Raw genomic sequence first — 23,182 nt, 5'->3', positions numbered from 1 at the left:
TTCTGCACCAATGATATCCATGAAAGTACTATTGAACAGCTTTTCAGGTGAGCATTTCCCTCACACACTGTGGACGGAGTATACAGAGCACAAGAGTAAAAAAATAATTATTCTGCCTTTAGAAAACTGATAGTTAGAGTTTGTTCTTACACCCTGCTAACCATTACCAATATTTCTTAATTTTTGCATATTATGAACCAATGGAACAGATTCCAAGTAAACAGTCCTTAACAGCTCTCTCCTACCTTAGCTGAGAATACCACAGTGCAGACACCCCATTATAGCTGATGGCTCACTCCTGGTGTTTTCATGGGTCAGGTGTGGGAACGCCATGCAGAGTGTCAGAGCTGAAGCAGGTGTCTGCTTTCTGTCCCCTCCACAAATTTGGAATTTTACCCTTTTCTAAGACAGTGCAATCTCTAGACAATTCCCAGCCCTACACACCTCTCCCCATGCAAAGCAGAGTGGGGAGTGCTTTCCCAGGCTCTTGCAGGTGCCTCATTCAGTTGTTGGACTGCCTTTTTTTAAATTTTGCTTTGCTACTGCTACTTCCATTTTTTAAACAGAGTTTGTTCCCAGATTTCAAGGTTGTGCTTTGTTAAAGACTTGTCACTGATCATCAGGATTTTGTTTCCACTGCCATGGCCTCTGCTTTTAACTTGTGCCCATGTTTTCAAGACCTTTGTCATCCCTTAAGCTGCACCTCAACAAGAAGCAGCTGGTATCAAGCTGTGGTTCACATAACAAACTTTCATTAACAAATTGATAACAAACCCAGCAGGCCTCATACAGTTACCCAAAAGCCAGGGCTTTTTACTAGCACTAAATACTTTTAAAGAGCTGCTGGGCACCAAAATGCACCATCAATTACACTGTGCCATTGTGCTAGAGCCTGGGTTCTGAACAACTGATGGTAAAGTTGTGTTAGGGACTGCTACGGTCACTGGAACAACAGGACTCTGCTGCAGCTACTGCGAGGTGCAAGGGGACAGGAAATAGCCCCACCTGCTGTACCAGCGTGTCCCTGTGATTTTACTGCTCACGGCTCCCTCTACTTCAGCAGCATGAAAATGCTTCAGAGGACGGGGTAGTTCAGTAAGTTTAGAATCTTCTGAGAACAAGCAAATGAAGTAAACACCTTGAGTACTGTACAGATGGTAAAGCCTCTTCCATGAAATAAGTGTAACAATATATTAACATAAGGGTTATTTTTTGCTTTCATAAGAAGCTCTTAGGTTATTATCTCCTCTATTTCAAAAGCCTGGTAGGGAGCCTATTGCCGGGGAGAAAACCAAACTACACTGCCAAAAAAGCCACTCTAAGTTGCAGGAGTTGCACATTCTCCAATAGTGGCAGATTAAACCTGTTTTCAGGTACAAGAAAGATGGAGAGAGTCTATTTACAAGGGCATGTTGTGACAGGACAAAACTACTGAAAGACAGTAGGTTTAGATTAGGTGATAGGAAAAAATTCTTTACTGTGAGGGTGGTGGGGCACTGGAACACGTTGTCCAAAAAGGCTGTGAATGCCCCATCTCTGGAATTATTCAAGGCCAGGTAGGATGGAGCTCTGAGCAACCTGGTCTAGTGGAAGGTGTCCCTGCCCATGACAGGGATGCTGGAACTGGATGATCTTAAGGTCCCTTTCAAAACAAACCCTTCTCTGATTCAACATTCTTGGTTCTCTCATTACAAGAATCTTTACCTCACTGAAGCAAAGCTTCAAGGTTTTGGCTTGGAACTTTCCAACTTCATTTTCTCTTATTAAACATGCTAATTCCTAATTTCATATGATGCATACATGTTTTGACGCATTTTGAGAGCAGTTAAAAATAAACAAAGGTTAGAAATAACTATTTATTATGAAAATAATGTAAAAACATTTGTCTGCTCCCTGAACTATCAAAATATATAACAAAGACTTAATTCTCTAGAAAACAAGGAAAAGTGCATTGTAGTGGATGAAACTGCTTGTGTAATATACATTTTTAGTATAAATATTAATAATCTTCAAAGTCTTGCTGAATATCATTCAGAGCATGTGTAAGTCGTCGTATTTTATTTTCCATGGCTTTTTTATTGCTTGCCATTTCTTGCAGAAGCTCCCGCATTTCTTCTTCAACAGAGTAGACCTGAAAGAGCACACAGAGATGAAGTAGAATTCTTGCTTTTCTTAACACACCTAAACCCATATAATCTTGGCGATTTTTAACACTGATAAGCAATGCAAGATTATATGCTTATGTTTGAATATGCAATGCATTTCTCTTGATACTGGATGCAGAAGCAGAATTTTTTCTTTAAAATAATGTATTAATCTGCTAGGAGGTAGCAAGTACTGTATCAATACAGAAAATTTATTAAGGAAAAAAAGCAAAGCACCAGTTGTTATGTTAAGGAAGAATGCAGTAGATACAGAAACAGTAACAGTTAAGGTTGGCATAGGTGAGTTAAATGGATTATCTGGCATAGATAATCATTACTCTTGCCTGTATGGATAAGGAAATGTTTAGCTACTGATTCGTAACAGCTGCATAGCATGGAGCTTTACTTTGCTTGAATAAAAAATATTGCAATGGCACAAGTCTAGAGATTTTCTTGCTGTGCAAAGACTGAGTACTAAACCAGAATTGTTTCCATCCAGTCAGCCTGATAAATTCAAACAGGAGACTTCCAAGCACCACTCTTGTAGCAGCTGTAGAATAAAAATGCAAATACAATAAATGTATAAATTGAGTATTAAGATTACTTTTTCATTTGCTGCTTCAATTTGTTTTTCCTTTTCATTTTCCAGGTGCAAGAGTTCTTCCTGATGTGCTGCCAACACTGACTCAAGTTGTTTTCTGAAAGCATTATCCATTTTATGAAGCTTTTCCACAGCAATCCTAAAAAAATGATTGAAAAAAAAAATCACAGTCCTACAGACAACTGAAGTATTTTGGTTTGTCCAGTTCTGCCTTTGCTAAGGTTTTAGCAACTTAAGCATGAAGACAATTATATATTGGCATCAGAAGTGTCCTGTTTTCTCAAGTACAAGTTCTAGCTTTATGCAATGTGTTTAGGACCTCTGGCATTCTCTAAGGAGAGGCATTTAATCACTACCAAAGGATATGAAGATTAGGGCTTGCTACTGTTAACATGGACAAGAACTCTACCTATTTTCAAACATCTCCTTATGCTTTTGGTTCCCAAGAAGTGAATGAACTGTGTGATCCTGTGAACAGCCTGTAAGCCTGTGTCTCAGAGAAATAGAAAAGTGTCTCCTTCACCACAAAGAAGCATTTCTTTAACTCCAAGCAAATTCTGCTTAAAAGGGCTAATTCTTAAATATGTAGGAACAAAATGCAAGGCAATTTTATGCAATTAATTTACAACAAAATTCTGAAACAAACGAGAATTATTTAGAACAAAAATTTCACTGTTGATCTTCACTATTGATCTTCTGACAGTTTCAAACCCCAATACTATTGACTATTTGAGGTGGTTTGTTTTGTTTGGCTTTTTTGTTATTGTTGTTTGTTGTTGATTTGTTGTAGTTTTTTTTTTTTTTAATGCAGTCTTATTAATTAGCTGGTATTTTCTCAAGAATAGTTGGGAGGAAGGAAGAAAAACATGAGAAGGGGGCCAAAGAATAAAGTAAAAATCATCAGTTTAGCAAACTTCTCCATTATTCCAGAAGCATATGAAATAATTTTTCAGATGATGAGTACTTGTTTCTGTATCATCTCATATTTAACTATTAATTGATTGAAGAAATTGACAGTAAGAAGAACAAGAAAATACATTTAAAATCTTGCTATTTGTATGGGAAAAGAATGACAGGTAATTTAGAAACAGTCTCTCACAGACTGAAACAGGGATTAACAGACACCAAGTTGGGCAGGAGGGCAGGAAGGCTCTACAGAAGGGATCAGGGCAGGTTGGATTGATGGGATGAGGCCAATTGTATGAGGTTATTTTCAAAGAAAATGAAAATAAAAAAAGTTCAGATGCTGAATGCTGTAATGCCAATTCCATGAAGTAAGTCACCTATAAAGCAAGAATTCCTTCTAGGCCCAGTTTGTAACTGGGCTCACCAAGTTGTTAAAAAGGTATTACACATTCTTTCATCACATTATGCTCACATAATCGAGCATTTCTGCACAGTTGTTAATAGTGCAACTCTACAGTAATTGAGTAGCCACAAAATAAACAAAGTGTTCACCTTTGAGTTTGAAGACTTTTATTTCTCTCTTCAATCAGCTTCTTCTCTTTGAAATCAAAGTTCTCCTTCATTTGTTTAACCTGCACCTCCAGCTGGCTTAATAGCTCTCCTTTACCTTGCCACCTCTTTTTCAGTGCACTGAAAAGAAAATGCACATATTTACAATGAATGTAAATACCACTTCTTAGGAAGGCAGAAGTTTCTCATGCCTCCATTTTTCCTCATTTCTGTGGGTTTTAATAGCAAGCAAGAATAACTTCAGAGCAGTGTTGCATACAATGATCCCAAAGAATTATTGTGATTTGTATGTATCACCTGTGTGCATTCTTAATATCATCAAGTTCTACTTCTTTTTCTTCTAGCAGTTGCTTTAATTCCTCTTTTCTTTCATTTTGCCTTTCTAATTTTTTCATTAGTTTTTCACATTCAGCAGCTTTTTCATCCAACTGTATTTGAAGCAATTTCTGAGCTTCCCGATTTTCTTCATGGTGTTTTTTAATTTGTTTATCTTTTTCTTGTAAGCCCTTTAGAAGATAAGTATTTTAGAATACACAAACTCCCTTAATTTTATTGTTACCCCCTTAAGAGTATGTGTTTAGTCTATGATGAAATATAGCAGAGAACAACATAAAAGTTTACTCTTCTGAATGTATGATGAACACTTAGTAAAGTGATATTCAGTTACTTAATCTTCATCTGAAGGAAGTCTCAATTTTAAAAAAAGTCATCAAAACATAAATCTGAAGTTGAAAGCAAGATAAGAAAAAAAGTTATTTTGAATACTTATTCTACGTAAGAGTAAGTCAGTGAGCTCACAATCTGTGTAACAATGACTAATGCATCTAACTTTGACATAACACACTATAAAACTTTGATTATTAAGCTAAAGTTTTAAGTCTCTAAATGAGACAAATGGAATTATTGGGACAAAACATATTACTTCTGCTGTCAAAATACTATTTTACAAGAACAAAATAAATAAAAATATTTATGTTGTAAAATAAATGTGAAGCAAACTTTTAAAAATGATTTTTCCTTTTCTTTTAAACACTCAAGAAGAATTATGCTATCCTAGTTTCAACTCTCTCAAAATCATTATCAAGAATAAACTGAAGCAAGGCAAAGAGAAGAAAGTCTGTACATAAATATGGTTCAATGAGAGATTCAAAGTAGTATCACTGTGCATCTATTTAATAAAAAGCCCTCTTCTGCTCTCAGTGAAATGAATTGTCACTGACAGCCTGATTGTGATTTGTGAGTTGGAAAACTACAAGTGCCCAGCTTTTATCAAACGGTTTGTGACAGCTAAAATTAAGACTTGCAATGAACGTTAAGCACACAAATTGTCAGATATGGCACTTACTTCTTTTAGTCTCCTAATTGTTTCTGTCTGATCATCCACTATTTTGTTTTTAATTTTTATGGTATCACTGTCCTGTTCCTTTTGCTTTTTTAACGTGTCAATCTCATTTGTTAAAACTTCAATTTTTGCCTCCAGTTTCCCCCGATCTTGTGCAAGATGAGCTCCTGGACATAAAAGGATATTGATTTCAAGATAAGGAATGTTGGGAGATTGGGCTGGGGGAAGCAAAGGTAAGAATCTTACAAACGAAAGGTTTGACTGTTTTGCCCACTGGAAACACTGTAGGGATTTAATCTGTGGGTAGATAACACTTAAGAGGAAATGTAGAGCTGAAGGTCTGTGTTTTATCATTTTTGAAAACTTCTCTGAAAAATAGTTGACAATAACTCTTACGGACCACTAAAGACCACAAGGTGGTGCTGAATCACAGGAATAGAGAAAAATGAAAAATGCCCACACTTTTTTTTTCCCCCAGCATTTAACAGTCTTTTAAGATATATACTGAAATTTCCATATTAGATTTCCCTGCTATGCAAGAAGCAATACATAACATTATTTACAGATCCTTGTTTTTCTAGTTTCACGTTTAAAAGTTCTTTGTACAACTTCATGGCATTTTCACATTTTCAGGAAACAGATAAACTGTATTCACAGCTGACTCCCACAACTGCTGTTAGAGATCCCGTATCAGCCCATGTGCCACAGAACATCTACTTTGCACATCATCTTTACAACTGGGTAAGATCGGGAAGGTGTCAAAGGACCCTGTCATGATTAAAACTCTGTTGGAGTGATTATTTGAAATGTAAGATATTGAACACCATTTTTTCTGCAGAAGAAAAAAACCCATTATTTTACCCTGTTCTGCCAACTCCTGCCCCCATATTTTTCTTTCCATTTTTAATCCATCAATCACAGATTCCTGGGCTGTCAGCTGGGAAATAAGTTTTGCATTTTCCTTTTTTAGAAGTTCAACTTGAACAGCCTTTTGTTTGTCCTCCTCAATCACAGTTTCAAGTTCTCCAGTTCGACACTGTACGAACAAACATTGGGAATAGACAGTAAGATCATTTAAAACAATATGCAAAATTTCAAATCAATACTAAGGGGTTAGGAAAGTAATCCTTATATACACCAAATTTAGTTAACTGAGAAATATTCTGCTTGCATTCAGGGCTCTATCTGCATCTCATTCCAGTTGTGAAACACAAATATTTGCTTCAAATAGACATACTTCAATCCCAGAAAACTGTAAAGCTGACTTTTAAATACCCACTCTAAAGTATTAATGTCAAATCCTGTTTAGAATTATAAACACACAAGTCAAGAAAAGCAAAAGATAAAGACATTAAAAACTGAATCAGAAGAAGACAGAAGCTGGAATGTACTTTCACATCCAATGATAAATATCTCTCTTCAGTTATCCAAGCTACATTTTGTTTTACAGATTACAGCTATTTAATATAGGTATTTTTCAATATCATTCTTAAAAGCATCACTGACTGGCAGAATCGTATTCTGTACAATAACAAAATGTTTGGGCACCCTAACAACAACAACATGTAGAGGAGAGATTAGAAACACCTGTGCAGGGGTTGTCCTCCACCCAAGTTTTAGCACAAAGCTGGACTGGATCACACAACCATTCAAAAGTTATGTCCATTAAATTTAAAACAATTATTTTTAGATAATAGAATAGGACTAGAATATGTTACCACAAAGCAACTGTGCCCACAGTATTTAAGATTAAAAACTGACACTCAGTCGATGAGGAATAACCCTTCTAATATTATATAACTAGGAGATACTAAGCTGCTAAAAACTACACTGCATTATTTGTTCAATCACAGTTTTACTTGGTATAAGTGACCAGTACAGAAGTATGTTCCATTTCTTTGACTTTATAAGGGGTCAGGGCTATTAATGTAGTTTTGATTGACCAACTGATCTATACAAACTGCTACTGCTCACAGGGCAAGGAGTACACTTTCCAAAACATGAGTGAGTCAACATTTTTCTATATGGGGAGCAGTGTTTGTGAGAAATAGAAGCGCAAGATGCAAGAATAAAGGCTGACATGCATTACTGGGATTTAGTGCAATAGGAAACCTGTGTCTTTTAGTTTATCAAGCTTGTATGGAATCATTAACTTCTATAGATGAAACATCACAAAAATAATCTATGTAATTGAAATGTTTTGAAACAAATACCTTTAGGTTTGCTGTAGCTTCTTCGTTTGATTTTGTTAATTCTGCAATTTTTGCTTTCTGTTCTTCCACTAAATCTGTCAGGTCTTGAATCAGACTTGCCATGTCTTTTTCCCTTTGTTCCAACTCAAACAGGGCTTGTTTGTGTTCAACTAGATCAGCAGAAGCTTCTTCAAACCCCTGTTTTACCTAAAATTTTATAAGACAAGACTTGAAAAATGCTAACATTTGGAAAAAAATGTGCATATATAAACATAACTGACATTTGAATTTCAAGTGAAGACACAGAAATTCATCAACTGTATAGGAAATCAGTGAATATCTGAAAATGGTTTTCTCCTGGTTTGTTCGTGAAACTACAAATTGAAAAACTGGTTCTACCCAGCTGTGTATTTGTAAAAAAACCCCAAACCCAGCAAAACATAACAAAAACCCCCAAACAAACAAACAAACAAACAAAACCCACACAGGAAAAAAAAATCATGGCTGGATGGGAAGCAGAGCAGAAAAACCATAGTTGGGAGCTAAAAACAATGCCTTGATATAAATCTCATTGTTAAAACTAACATTAAAATCGCAAAAGAAAGACAAAGTTAATTCAAGATGTTTTTTCTTGCAACAGAAAGATTTGAAGGGTAAAACCCCTGTCTCTTCTTTGTCCTCTCCTCCCATCTATTTAAAACTTATTTAAAACAAAGAAAACCAAGTTTAAGGTGAAGAATTTAATATTTTATTTAACATATAAAAATGTAAATACTAGCCACAGAAATAAATTCTCTAAGGAATTTAGCAAGCAAGTTTTGAATTTGAGTATCAAAATGTATATCCAAAATTAAATTTTGAAAATTTACACAATAAGGAACTATATACTAAATATACATCTATATATATTTAACAATAAGCTTATCCAAACACAAACCAAAAAATTGGTTTTACTGTAATTGAATATATTCTAATTGAAGGTCAACATATTTTAAAAGAAATTAATAACATCAGACAGAAGGGGTTTGTTAAATTTCTTTTGATTAAGTTCTACATATGAACAAAAATGCTGGGCTTTTTGAATGCTGACTTGGCATTTGCTGTCATTGTTCTAATCACTGATATTTCAAACCTTTCTACCAGTATTTTTGCATGAATCCTTGGAGCAAAGATCGTAGGGATAAAAAACCAACCCAACAAAACACCAAAAACCACACCCAGAATATCCGCCCAAACTCAATACATTTAAGAGAACTACAACTCCTCCTAGTGTGAGATGAAATGTTCTCTTAGTCTTACTTCTTTAAACCTTTTTGCTTCAATAGTTAAAGCTAAACGAAATTCATCTTCTAACTCTCTGTACTTCTGGTTTGACATGTTAATTTCCTCCTGCAATTCTCTAACACGCTGTTCATGCCTCTGCTCCTCTTTAGCCACTTGTTTTGACAAAGCGTCTTGAAATTCAGGTCCATTTAAAGCAACTCGGGTTCCAAGTTCTTTCCTGCAATTACCAAGCATACACTTGAGACATGAACTGCAGGATGTCACAATGCTGTTTTAATTCATTTCCTTGGTCTTACTGAACAAGGATTACATAATAAATGGGATAAATTCCTTTATCTCACAGATAGCCTTCAGTCTTCTCTGACAATGGCCCTAGCATAAGGAAAATTCCATTGACTACTGTTAAAAACACCCAAAGGTATAGCCTTACTTTTTAATTCAAACATTTGTAGAAATTATTCAATTGTGCTTTTGCTGTGATTTAGCACTTGTTTGCTTTGCTGTTAACAAACATCTGGAAGTGACATTGTAATCAGAGAAAAGCCCTGTACAGCCAGACACCCACTTCTGCAGTCAGTCATTCCATTCACCCTCACCCAACAACTGCTGCTATTCACTCAGACCCAAAACCTGAAAAGCAGCAGCAACAGGGACCTAAAAGAACAGTGTTGAAGCAAATGTACCCTCTACTTCAACACTACTCTGTTCATCTACTATAAAGCAAAAAAATATAAAATAAAATATCCACTGTCCTTCACATTATATCTTTTGAAACTTCATGAGGTAATTATTCAAAGTTCTCAAAACAAAGCTGTAAGATTCTTCCCATCTAAACCCGCAATTTTCTTGGTATCTGAATATATTTTCCCTTCTACAATTTAGCAAATGTAACCAGCTTATTTTATTAATAACCTTCCTTTATATATAGTATTATACTATAGTATTATAGTATTATATAATGCTATACCTCATTGTATTCTTGATATTGTGTGTACATATGTTTGATTGTATTACCTGAACACCACAGAACTTAGCCTCATGTATTCTCCAAAAAGGGAAATTTTCAAAGAGGGAAACAGCCAGGCAAGTAACTCACACTCCACCCAACAAGTAAGGTACTGCAGAGGCTGACTAATTTTTTGGAACATTTTGTGTTATTGTAGCATATGCAGCTCTTCAGACAGTAATTCAAATATAATTTCATTTTAATCTGATTATTCCTGGATTAGAGATCAAGTATTTACAATAAAGAATTTGGCAATAGTATAAGATAAAAACCTTTCACATGAAAGGCTGGAAGTTGCCTACATGAACTTATGAGTCAGGAATCGACAAGATATTCTTAAATATCTTGCAGAGCAAGAAAATGTGTAGGAAGACACCTATGTTTTTACAAAGACCATCTCTCCCACTAATCAAAAAAACCCCAAACAATCCAAACCGAAAAAAACCCCACATCTGTACTGTAGAACACATTAAAAAAAAAACATGTCGGCAACACAAGCATCTTGTGAAAAGAAAATAATGACCTCATACCTTTGCTCTTGCTCTATTAATACAAGAAGCTCATGTAGTTGTTTTACCTTCTCCTTCTGTTGTCGGACAGATATTCGAAGTAACTGTACTTCTCTTTCATTTGCTGATGCTTTAAGCTCTGCTTCTTGCACCTGTTTCATCTGTGTTATAAAGACAAGCACAGGATTTTCTTAAAACTGTAATTTAATCTTCATGTTTTATACTAGAACACAAAGGAACAGGTGCTTTCTAGGAGTTTTTTGTTAGGGTTTTTTTGTTTGTTTTTTTTTCTTAATATATTTTAAGACTTGAAGAAATTTAAGACAAGATGTTTAAAACAAAGTCTTAACTTTCTACAGCTCAAAAAGCAACCTTAATAAAGAACAAAGGGCATTTACTTAATTTGTAAAGAACTTCAAGGTGTCCTGCAGAAGTGGAAGAAGTGCATTGGCAGAACGATTTCCTCAATTAGACACTCTTTTATTGTAATACTTGTATTCATTTCAAACAAAACATTTTTAGATGTATTCAACATTAATTTCATTTTTTAACACTTTGCTTCGTAAAAATCTGTCTTTCTGATTTATACAGTTTAGAGCTGCTGAACAGAGCTGCTTTCTAACGATTTTACAAAAACTGTAGAATCAGTTTAAACACCAGATGGCATACTCCTCTTTTTTCATTTGATGCAAGCTTTTACGAGTAATTCCATTTTATAGACTTAAGCCTATTAAATATTAAACTCCTTTCTGATTCAACATGAAGAAAAAAGATATGAAAAAAATTATAAAAAAGGTTTTGATTACTCATTAAATGGTCATTCAAAATCAGGGCACTTCAGAAGGCTAAGTTCTTATGTTCTATGTTAAGCCTTTTCATGAATAGTTAATGAGTAAGTTTTAGACACATCACACTATATTCCTTTGTTTTGTGGAAGAAGTGAAGCAGTTCTCTCCTAAATTGAAGCACTTAAAAATGTCAAGCAAGAACAAGGGAGTAGGGTACACATTTAGATGCATAGTAAACTCACTCATCTTTAATCCCTTCAAGAAGTCTGAAGGCCTTAAATAGTGCTTGCTACGTGGAGTAACCATAATTTACCACTGAAAGTAACTGCCAGGATGTACAATGAGAAAGCTCTACAGAATAGTCTAGAATTTCTTAATCTAATCTTGGAATGGATAAAATAGGCCAAAGGTATATTAAATCTGACCACTGAAAAAGAGGATTTAGTTTCGAGAGCATCATGATTATTCTTTGAAACATAAATATTAAGAACAAATACCTTCTCTTAATAAAAACAATGTTACTACCACCAAAAGAGATGACTTATTTCTACAAACTCATAGAAGGAAAAATAAAAGCCTCATACATCAGTAAGGTGTTTCCATTGTTATAGGATAGAAAAAAAACACACACACATATGCAAATCCCACTCTCCTGTTCTCCAAATCACTAAATTTAGTACTTTTCAAACTGAAAGGCAGATACCTGATCTAAACTGAAGGTCACCTCTAGATTCCAATAATAGCTCCAGGGTATCTACAGTAAGGAAGAAATGGAACAGCCACTCAAGTGCCCAAACAGGAGCCTAAAGTAGAGGGTGTCTTGGATGGTACTTCACAGTTTGTCAGGACACTCCCAGATTTTCATTCCTTTCAGGGAACCTAAACAACACTTCCTAGAGCACCACGCTATCAGTTCAAAGACTTTTCAGGATGGATGTGTTAAGATTCATTTTCTCTAAGTTCAGTGACACAGGAATAGACTAACACAGGAATATAAACAAACAAAAGGAGTAGATAGTGGAGGACACTGAAAATTCAGCAATTAATTTCTCAGAAAGAAATAGTGGCAGTATCTGGTCCAGCATCTTGATCTTATATATTTGTACACTCAACAAAGAGCCTGACTACAAAAGCATCATTTTCTTCTCCAGCTGTAAAAACAAAACCAAAAAATCCCAAACAAACAAACACAAAACATTACACAAACTAACCAGAATCTTTAATGTTTTCAGCAATTACTGTTTTGTTCTGATTGCAATTAAAAACATATAATTCTTCAGACCAGTGAAACAAACAGAACCACTAGATTTCCAGTAGTAAGATGTCTATTGATTTTAGCAACTTTAAAAACTTGTCTTTGTCACTCTATGCTTTCAGAAAATATCAACTCTCAGTGTTAAGTACATAGGACTTGTTCTCCTTTATCTTAAGGCCATCATAAAATTTATATTTATAAAATACATTCATTGACAATTACCTGTTATTAACTACTACTATGCAGAAAAAAGCCCCAGGTTTTATTGTGGAAAACTCAGACTCAGTGTTGGTAAAATCTAGCATTTCTTTGTATTCAGGACTGGTAGCCACCCTGTTGCCATTGCATTATTTACTCATGAAAAATACTTACCTCTGCTGCTCGCTGCTGCAATCTCTGTGTCTCCATCTTGGACAGTGTTTCTTCTAAAGCTCGCATGGCCCTCTGATATTCTGCTTCTTTATTTTTTGCCTGATTTAGCTCATTAGTAAGTCTTTCAGTTTCACCTTTCAACTGTTGAACATCTGCTTGCAGTCTTGCTTTGGCATCTCTCTCTTTCAATATCAATTCCTTTAACCTGAGAATAAATGCAAAAAAGTTGTATTATCAACATTTTACTTATAAGTTTCATGCCAAATAGATTGAGAAAAATGCATTAGTAGCTGTTGTAGCAACATATCTTCTTTTTTACTGAGTTTTACTATTTATAGCACTGTCACATTAAACTGTTTAAGGAGACGTAAACTATTACTTAAGTCATGTGTAGCATTACTGTATGGAGATTCATTTTAAAAAACATCAGATGGAGACAACCTCACAGATATATCTTTTAGGAAAAGACACTCCAGTATTACTTTGCTTTACAGGAACATCATAAGCCTCTTACAGAAGACAGTATAAATGTAGATGGGTATAAAATAAAGGTCGGAAAAGTGAACCTAAAACAAAAAGGGAAAAAAGGGACAGTCAGTCATGGATGGTAACTCAGGAAGCATGTGGCTTGGTTTTTCCTAAAATAAAGAAAATGTGGCTTTGATAAATACAAGACAGTTAAGAAAAAGACAAATGGAGCAGACATCTCCAAAAATACGGAGATCTTTAAAAAAAAAAGGCTGCTGTTCAGAACACACAAGGATGGTGACATCCAGTTCTCTGAAGATGTGCTAGGCCTGCTCTGCACAATACATCGCCTATGGGCCAACTCTAGCCTGCCAAAAACATTTCTGTTCTAATGTGCTGCGCAGGAAAAAGCAAATAATGCTCTAGGTGTATGTGGAAAGGGAGACTGGGACACAGAAGGCAGAAGTATGATATGGGACACCTACTAGAGCTTGAACTGAAGGTATAGTTATGATAGATTGTTTGGAAAGTAATGGCTAGAAATGAAGGAAAGTGGCATACTCATACTGTTCTATGACAAGAATAGGAAGAAAGCTGCAGAAGGGAATTTCATTAGGTAATACTGAGAGAAATTCTAGCACTACTTCTTGATGCCTTATTTTCCAAGTATATTGTTTAAAGCTGTCCTTGTTTCTTAAGCCTAAGAAATAAATTATTGGAAACTAAAAAAAAAAAAAAAAAACCCCATAATAAACTCTTATACTATAGCATTATTTCCCTACCTGTCTCTAGTGAATACAGCCATACTCTGAATATTCTTTTCTTCTTTTGCATTCTTCTGTAGCTCACTGACATGTTCTAATAATTTCTTCTCTGCTTGCTCTGCTTTCCACCTCCTTTCTTTCTCTTGATCCAGTTCTTGAATCAGTGCCTTAGCAAGAATGTGATAAGCATCAACTTACTAGGAAACATTTAAACATAGCCAAAAATGACAAACAATATTTATAATTGTAGAACAAGACTTTTTTGTCTTTCTGGAATTCATGGATGACAGAAGAAAGTGTAAGCAACCAGGCCAAAAACTCCCATAAAAGTGAAATAAAATACATCCTCTCCCAGCTGGCACTACAGGAACTCCACTACTTTTGAAAATATCTAAATGCAATTATTTTTGTCACCTCCAGTTTTAGTTTGAACAGGAGACATATGTTTGGCTTCAGATGATGATATATTTAACTTGAAATGATGCAAAACCTACTTGGTATGTTGATTCCTCTATGTGATTTGAATTACATTCTTCTGCTTTTTCCATATTGCTCTGTCTTCCAGTTAGTATTTCAGCTTTTCTTCCCACTACTTTAAAATGAGAGTCATTCTGACTGGAGCATGGACACTTCAAGGAACTCTTCTTCTCTTCCCTATAATGCAGAGTTTAAAGAGTAACAGTGGATTCAGACACTTTTAAATTAAAAATATTTACAGTTCAGTGCAGCAGCTAAATACTGGAGATTTCAAAACAATTTAGAAAATAATTTGCAATCAGACCACAGAAACAGATAAATTCAAATATTCAGCTCTAAAAAGATACTTACAACTAGTAGATGTTACCTAAAACTATCTCATGATCACACAGACACAAAATAATTTTAGAAGAGTAGAGTAGCTGTAGAGCTGCAGTGGCTGACTGAACAAATATATTCCAATTTGTATTGTCTTCTACTCATCACTTCTAGTATTTACTAAATAAATCAAACAAATCACTATGGCATCCTCAGCTTCATCAAGGATATATATTCTTAACCATTGTTCTGACACCATGAATCTTTTATTTTTTAATTACTCAGTTCCATCTGTGGAGAATTCTTTTGCCACAACAATTTAAAATAAAGATGGAAATATAAGCTGTTAGGATTTTGAAAGTGCTTGTTTTGGAATCTTCAGTTCAATTTCCTTCTCACCTGAAGAAACAGTTCATATGGAGAAACAACTGAAGGAAGCCTCATTGTGTGTGGAAGCCTCATGAGTAGCTACCCATTTTCAGGACACTATTAACTGACCTGATTTACTCAACCTACCACTTTCAGTGAAATGTTTCAAGTTAAAACTATGTTCATGCTGACAATATTCAGTTTAATTCATTTTGGCTTTGTATAGTAAACACTGGGATACCTGTCAGTTATTTTCTTCTTTAGATGACTTGCATGACCTTTTGTAGATAAGGCTGTTTTACGGTAAGTGGGAATCTTGCTTCCTTTCATGACTTTTCTGTTGTTCTCTTTTCCACTCTCATTTTCACTCTCAGAAGTTAGATCTGTGTCTCTCTTAGCTTTGAGAGCACTTGGAGCAGCTTCCTGTCTTGAACTATCAGATACCTAAGAAGAGATCAAAGTTTTAGATAAAAATTTTACAGTTTCTGATTGGCTAACACTTATTCAGGTGCAATTTTTAAAAAAGTTCACACAAAATAATTTGGACAAAAACTAAACAATTGCTTCCAGTTCTTTACTTTTACAATCCCTTCCCTCCTTGCTGAAATAGTTTGTTGTTTTAAAGCTAAAGTAAACCCAGGATGCTTGAGAACATATAGTTGTTTCCTTTTGAAATACCTGAAGTTTGGTAAAATCCTTAGGCAGTTGGTGAAAAATGTAAAACAAACACAGCACTTAAAACCAAAAAAGCCTTGCAAACACCAGTACCAAGCAAACACGATGAACTTATGTTACATATGTTAACAACACAAACTATATTAGTGACAAGCATATCAGACCAAGTTGACCTATTGGTGAAATTAATTTTCACCAACTGTATAATCCAGGCACTTTGGTGCATTTCATGTTTTACTCTGGTTCAGTTAGTACACTGATGGTTTCAGGATTTAAAAAAAAAAAAACCACAACATAAAAAGAATTTTCTAATATAACATGACCAGATAACCAGATAGCTCTGCTAGTCCCATACACTATGATTTTTATTCTGTACAGAATGATTCATAATACAAAGTTCAATCTTCAGTTTTAAAGACTTGTTTTGATTTTATTCCCAGCATCTCAAAATAATTAAGAACACATTAGCACAGTCAGCCCATAATACCACTAGAAATGCTCTAGTCTGGTTCAGCTAATTTTTCATTATCAGAAAAGCACACCTTATCTTACAAACAAAACCTGCTGTGCAATCACAGAAAAAAAATCACCTTTTGCAGTATCTGTAAAATTTGTTCTTCTATTTTTTTAATCCGCATCTCACTGTGTATTTTATCAAGATGGTTCTTCTCGGGTTCAGAAGATGAGACAAGCTCTGTGGAGGAGCTGGTGGCACCTTGCGCTGCTGTCCTCGTACGCTGCCGAAACTGAGCCAGCGCCTGGTCGATGTGTGGTGTTGCCAGTGGCAAGGGAACATTGTTCTGTTAGAAGAAAAGACAACTCTTGTAGCATTAATAAGTTGCATGCAATATAAAAATAACATATGTCAATTTTAAAACCAGTACACACAAACTATGGCACCTGATCTTGGGTGGAAGGGCACCCAGATGAAACCAAAGAGCCCAAAATGTCTTCTAAACACTGCAAATCTGAACAGTTTTCTTCTGCCAGGTCCACTGATTCACCAGAAATATTTCTTCCATCTAGAGCTGTTAGCTGGGGCAATGACTGAAGAACAGTTTCTCTATAACCTTGAGAAAAATATTACATTTAAATAGAAATCAAGAAGATGCCTGATATATTTTAAGTACATCATCATCTTAAATGATTCATTGCATTTTTAATGTAAGAAAAAAAGTAGTGAGTTATCTACAGTTGTGTCACCTTTCCCCACCCAAGGCTTTCAACAGACATTACAAATTAAATCAACTGGAAAGCTGCCTGCCTAGTCCTGATCTACACAAGGATTTCCCAGCCACCATCAGCACACTGCAATTGCACAGACAACCTTTCAACATTGGCCTACTGCACCCAAACAGTTGTACCAAGTGGAAGAGCAGACGAATGTAATGGAAAAGCAAGTTCTGAAAGGGCTTAGACAACTTCATCCTTTGCCAGTGAATGAAATAAGGCATTATGAAACTGTAAAGCACTGAAGTTAGCTTTTAATTTATTAGAATTTGGGCTGCTGAACACTGCAGTTTTGAAAGTGCCACCAAAGACATAGATATGAAGAGGTACGTAAATACTTGCAGAAGAAAACTAGTGGCATTTTCTAAGTTAATCAGACAACTTTAATAATCCTGTTACTGTTTCTGTAGTGCCTGAATGTATTTGTAAAACATGATCAGTGCATTTAAAAACATTACATAAAACATTATTTGGCTTTCCTCAGTAACACCTGGTGTTTGTTTTTAACCATACATACATTACACCTGTATCAATTGTATGCTCATGATATGATTGCTATTTTGTATGGTTGTAATTCCTACTGTCCTAGTCTTTGAAATTACCTTTGAACTCTTGCAAAAGCACCAATCCTCCACTTCCACCTTCCTGTAAGAGGTTTTCCTCTCTTACATACAAAATAAAAAAAACTACTCCAATATAAAATGCTACAATTTAACTTGTTTGAACTTAGAGTGTAACCTTTTAATGGCCTGAAAAACCTACCCCCAAACCAGAAGCTCAAATGCAACTGAAAGTGATGTATCCACATGCATCCTCCAACTTGTCTCTAAGCTGCCTAGTCAAACACATAACCCCTATTTGGATGACAATGCTAATTACTGCAGAGGACCCTAGAGTCTGCCACTGCTAACCAAACCAGGGGAAAAAGAAGGAAAAGCTAACTGTTACTGATCTTTCTGTTGCAGTCTCTATCAGTAGCAGAGTAGCTACTTCCCGTGCCTGCCCTCTGTCTATAAATTCAATATCGCTATGTACATTTTTTGAATTCTCCACCTTTCCAGCTTATAAATATTAATACTCCTGTCCTTCCACTAGACCACGTGGCTCAGAGCCCCATCCAACCTGTCCTTGAACACTTCCAGGGATGGGGTATCCACAACCACTCTGGGCAACCTGTTCCACTGCCTCACCATCCTCACAGTAAAGAATTTTTTCCTAATATCTAATCTAAACCGACTCCAGTTTGAAGCTATTCCTCCTTGTCCTGTCACTACATGCCCTTGGAAAGAGTCTCTCTCCTTCCTTCTTTTAGACTCCTCTCAGGTACTGCAAAGATACAATTAGGTCACCCTGAAGCCTTCTCTTCTCCAGGCTGAACAATCCCAATTCTCTCAGCCTTTCCTCATAGGAGAGGTGCTCCATCCCTCTAATCATGTTGGTGGCCCTCCTCTGGATTCATAAGTGAAAATGTTGAGCCTTATCAAAGTATACAATTTACAATTTTGAGAATATGCTGGTGGGAAAAAAAAGGACTTTTTTAAATGGAAAATGAATTCATTTTGACAGAATTTAGATTTCTGCAGGCTGACCAGTTTAGAAATGAATTTGCAAGCTTCAGAAAATGGCTCACAGCTTAAAGGAAATCACTGAGCTAATGAGCACAAACCATGTACGCAAGATCAGATCCATACCTGCTACGTGACAAACTGGATTGGCTTTTCCGTTTCTTTCCAGCGTGAGGTTTGTCAAACAGCGCAGCCCCTTCGTGCACTGAAGTAAGTGATTAATATTGCTTACACAGTTGCTGTGAAGGTCAATGTGGCTGATCTTATGTCTGGTTCCATGAAGGGATCGAAATCCTGGAAATTGCAGGGAAAAAAGCAAACAACCACAAAGTAATGTCTTCTGCTACAGTCCTAGACTATAGGGTTTAGAACAAACAGCATCTTGTTGAAAAATATTCAGTGAATAATATATCATAACTAGAAATGACAGAACAACATTTGCTCCATATCCCTGTATACATGTTAATTACCTATGCTACTCTACCACCAAGTACAACACTTAAGCTATTTATTTAAGCTAACTTTAAAGAAACAGATTAATCTCTGGCTGTTAAAAAGCACGTAAAAATAAACCTTTTCCTTGAAGTTTCATTTTATAAAACAAGCTTACTAACAAAATTGTTACTAATGTTCTTATAATTTTCCATTACAAGTTCTCTTGATTTTGCAGCATGAAATCGTAAGAACCACTGACCATTTCAACAGAGATATACAAGAGAGCTTACATATCATATGTAAAGTTGCATTTTTGTTCTATAAAAATGAAAGATATAAATATTTTGGAAGTAAGTATGAAATTTACTGTACTACTTTCTCAACAAGCTTGGCCTCACCAAACACAGAAGAATAAATTTCAGTTCAGAAAAATCTTTGGTGTTAAAAACTTTAAAGCTGAGAAGAGCAGCAATTGCCACCTGTGTTAGAATTATTCAGTGAATTGGCACTTGAAGTGCTAGAAACTTCTCAAAATACACTTGGTCATTTTTTCAAAATTAAAGTGAGACAGATGCTTTGTATTGCACAGCACATGGCAACATCACTTACCAGACAGATCATGTATGCGATTATATGACAAGTTCAGCATAGTTAAATTTAAGAGTTTTTCCAATCCTAAACAAAATGAGGGGAAAAAATAGAAACAGTAGAATTTTCAGAGAATGCTTTGCTTTCATCAAATTCAAAGCTTGCAAAGTGAACCTTTAAAGATCATAACTATGAATTATGACATTAATCTATAATCATATTATAAAAATCAGGTTTTCCTTCTAAATTAAGGCATTTTGCTATGATAAGGCTTACGAAGGCTATACATATTCATCTTAAAATTTACTTTATAAAATTGTTAGCATACCAACTCATACTAACTTGGTATAACCTTAATTATATGCAAACATTCCATAAGTAAACCTTAAGACAATTCTTAGAAAACCTTGGTAACTTGGTGAAGGTTTGGAGAAGGAACTAAATGGACAGAAATAAACACTGCAGACCCTCCACTTTGGTTAGTAGGTTGCAGGACAAGCTCAGGGTGCGCAGCTTAGCCAGGGAATCGAGCCCCTCGATGCGGCGGATCTGGTTTGATGACAGATCCAAGTGCTGCAGATTCCGGAGGTGGTCGAGCCCCTGGATCCTAGCGATGAGGTTACAGTGGGCGTTGAGCGTGTGCAGGTCCGAGCTCAGGGACACATCTCTTAGGCTGCGGAGAGAGGAGCCCACCGTCAGCCGGCAGCTCGGCCCTACGCCGCGGCCTCCCCTCTCCCTGGCCCGTCCGCACTCACCTCTTAACGCCCTTATCCATGAGGCTGAGCTCGCCGGGGATCCCCGCCATCCCGCCGGGCCCCCGCGCTGACCGCATCTCGCTTCAATCCTCCCTCGTCTCCCACGGCAGCGCTGCCCGCCTTAGGCCGGGACAAAACGCCTCACGGCCCCGCCTCACGGCCCCGCCGCCGCCGCCGCCGCGCTCCGCTCCGGCCGCGCCCCGCTCCCGCCGCGGGCGGGCGCGGCCGCGGGGACGTGGCGCTGTCGGAGCCCGCGGGACAGAGGCGGACGGGGCCCGTGCCTCCGCTGCGCTCCCGGCCGCTCCCCTGCCGATCCCTGCCGCTCTCCTGCCGCTTCCTGCCATGGGCCCAGGAAGGGGCCGGGTTTAGAGACCGGACTGCTTTGCGTTCTTTTCGAGGGGACGCGGGGAGGGCTTTGGTGTTTTTTAGAGCTCACCCGATGTTAAGAGTTTCACAGAATCACAGAACATCCTGAGACGGAAGGAACACACAGGGATCATCGACGGCCATCGCCAAGAGTCGCACCGTGTGCCTGCGAGCACTGTGCAACTCTGTCGGGCCTGGAACTGTGACCACCTTCCTGGGGAGCCTGATCCCGTGCCCAGCCACCCAGGGATAAAGTCAGTGAGGTTTTCTGAGATTAGGCAGCTTTGTCAGAAATAAAAAAATCCTTATTAAGATGCTGTTTGGGAGATTCTGTGAATGCTTTTTTAGTGTACTAGAAACTGTACACTAGGATGATTAGTGAAAAAAGTCAGTTGCATCTGTACTTTAAGATTCCATTGAGTGTAACACTGATTTGTTCTAAGATAGTGATCCAAATCCAGCTGTACATGGCAGAATACAGAGAGCTGGAAGATTACTAGATATCAATTAATATGTATGCCTTCACAGAGAAGGAGACTCAGAAAATAAAACAAGAAATTACTTATTTTAACCATGTAAAACATATGCCATGCTGAATTTCCCAATCATGAATACTAGATAATTAATATTTTAATTATTGTGAATTTTAAAAATGCATGGTAAATGCATACTTAAATACATACTACAGTTTATGAAATTAATAAATGCAATTTTAAATGTTTGCAAGTTTTAGTAAGTAGAGGTGTGTTTCTTGTAGAACTACAATTTTTATAGTCTGTAAGGTGAAAGTATTTAGTGAGTACTGCAGGGATTTGGAGAAAATGGAAGAATTTTCTTATGATTGGAAGCTGCTCTGGGGCTGTAGATTCTGTCACTGACCATGCTGCAAAGCTTCTGTGTGGTGAAGGAAACCCACTTGGGGTCATTGAAACAATTAAAAGAACAGTCTGTGCACATGCCTATTTTAGCCAAAGGTTTCTTACATGATGGCATATTATATAAACTAATTTTCAGATGAATTTATTTTGTATTTGAGTGGAAATCCTGCTGTTCAAGACTGGTGTGAACCACTGTGTCTTTCAAGTTGATCCCTGTAAAAGCATGAGTTTTGTTCACTGCACTGCTGAGTTTTGACCTGCAGGACAAAACTGATTCTGCAACTTGACTGAGAAAAAGTAAGAACTTCGCAGTTACGAGTTTGGGCACTTACACAACCCTTGGGGTCCATGCTGAGCTTCTTTTCAGTTAGTTTTCTTCTTTCTGCCCATTTTTCTCTACATCTTTTAAACAAAATAATTGCATGTTTTGTACAAAAGTAATTTGTTTATGCTTCTGATTGAAGAGAAGCTCCTAACGCAAAATATACAACAGATTGATTTGTATGTAGAAAAATCAGCAGCCACACCTTAAAAGACATATGCCACACCGGTGGGAACTTCCATCCTTCCTCTTTCTGTTCCACAGCCCCCATGCAGAAATGCAAATTATGATACAGCTTCTTTCCCTCACAGCAGTGTCCAACGATCATAGGACGTGCTTGAGTACTAGTCTAACAATGAGTGCTCAGAAAAAAACTGGGAATAAAACTTGTAATTTTCTTTCTAGGGCAGTATTTAATGAGGGAAGTGTAAACAAGCTGTAATATACCCAGTGACTGATGAGATTTTGGCAAAACATACTCACTGTTATCACTGTCCATTTTCTATATAGATGGTGGAAAAGTAGTGCCAGGCTGTTTATCTATTGTCCATGTCACTGTCAATAATATATGGAAGATTGATTTCTTTCTTCATGCTGCCATATCCTTCCTCTTTCCCTCGGGTTGACGTAGAAGTCACATTTACTCACCTTTGTAGTTGTCTCTGAAGATGTGCATAAAACAAAGTGAAATCTGTTGATGAAAATCATCTGAGAAATGAGCATTTGCTGTGCATTAATTTTAATGTTGTTTTCTTTAAAAATACCTGCAGACCTTAATAATTTCTGAAGTACATATTAAACCAACATGTACATGATTTGCCAGTGTTTCTTGAAGTATTTGGTTAATTATCTTCACACAGGAGACATCAAAACCCAAAGTATGCTTTCTTTTCTGAATGATTAAGCCAAGCTTCCCATAACATTTCACTAGCAAGCAGGGCTATGACAGACTGCTAACAACAAAGTGAAATCTGCTGTGGAAAAAAAAAAAAACGACAAAAAA

General features: G+C 36.6%; 1 protein-coding gene across 1 annotated transcript; it reads right to left on the bottom strand.

The window, feature by feature from the left end:
- Nucleotides 1-1,889: 1,889 nt before the first annotated feature.
- Nucleotides 1,890-20,718, bottom strand: LRRCC1 (leucine rich repeat and coiled-coil centrosomal protein 1). Its single transcript, XM_053988453.1, has 19 exons — nt 20,614-20,718; nt 20,326-20,531; nt 19,880-19,945; nt 18,962-19,129; nt 16,941-17,110; nt 16,631-16,840; nt 15,607-15,809; nt 14,696-14,855; nt 14,220-14,368; nt 12,970-13,174; nt 10,576-10,715; nt 9,055-9,256; nt 7,777-7,962; nt 6,425-6,599; nt 5,567-5,730; nt 4,519-4,727; nt 4,204-4,341; nt 2,749-2,884; nt 1,890-2,131 (listed from the first exon to the last, which is right to left on the bottom strand). The coding sequence occupies exons 1-19, from the start codon at nt 20,688-20,690 to the stop codon at nt 2,000-2,002; spliced, it is 3,096 nt and encodes a 1,031-aa protein (XP_053844428.1). The 5' UTR covers nt 20,691-20,718; the 3' UTR covers nt 1,890-1,999.
- Between the last annotated feature and the right edge of the window lie 2,464 nt (nt 20,719-23,182).

The sequence above is a fragment of the Vidua macroura genome, chromosome 1 (assembly GCF_024509145.1).
Source record: "Vidua macroura isolate BioBank_ID:100142 chromosome 1, ASM2450914v1, whole genome shotgun sequence".
In the NCBI taxonomy this organism is placed as follows: Eukaryota; Metazoa; Chordata; class Aves; order Passeriformes; family Viduidae; genus Vidua; species Vidua macroura.
This window is presented reverse-complemented; position numbering and strand designations above follow the sequence as displayed.

Excerpts from the sequence above, each read along its gene's own strand:
- LRRCC1 (XM_053988453.1), bottom strand. The coding sequence starts at position 20,690 with ATGCGGTCAGCGCGGGGGCCCGGCGGGATGGCGGGGATCCCCGGCGAG. Across the intron at positions 20,532-20,613 it reads ATGGATAAGGGCGTTAAGAG|CCTAAGAGATGTGTCCCTGA; the intron begins GTGAGTGCGGAC and ends CTCTCTCCGCAG. Across the intron at positions 2,885-4,203 it reads AAAAGTCTTCAAACTCAAAG|GATTGCTGTGGAAAAGCTTC; the intron begins GTGAACACTTTG and ends TCATTTTTTTAG.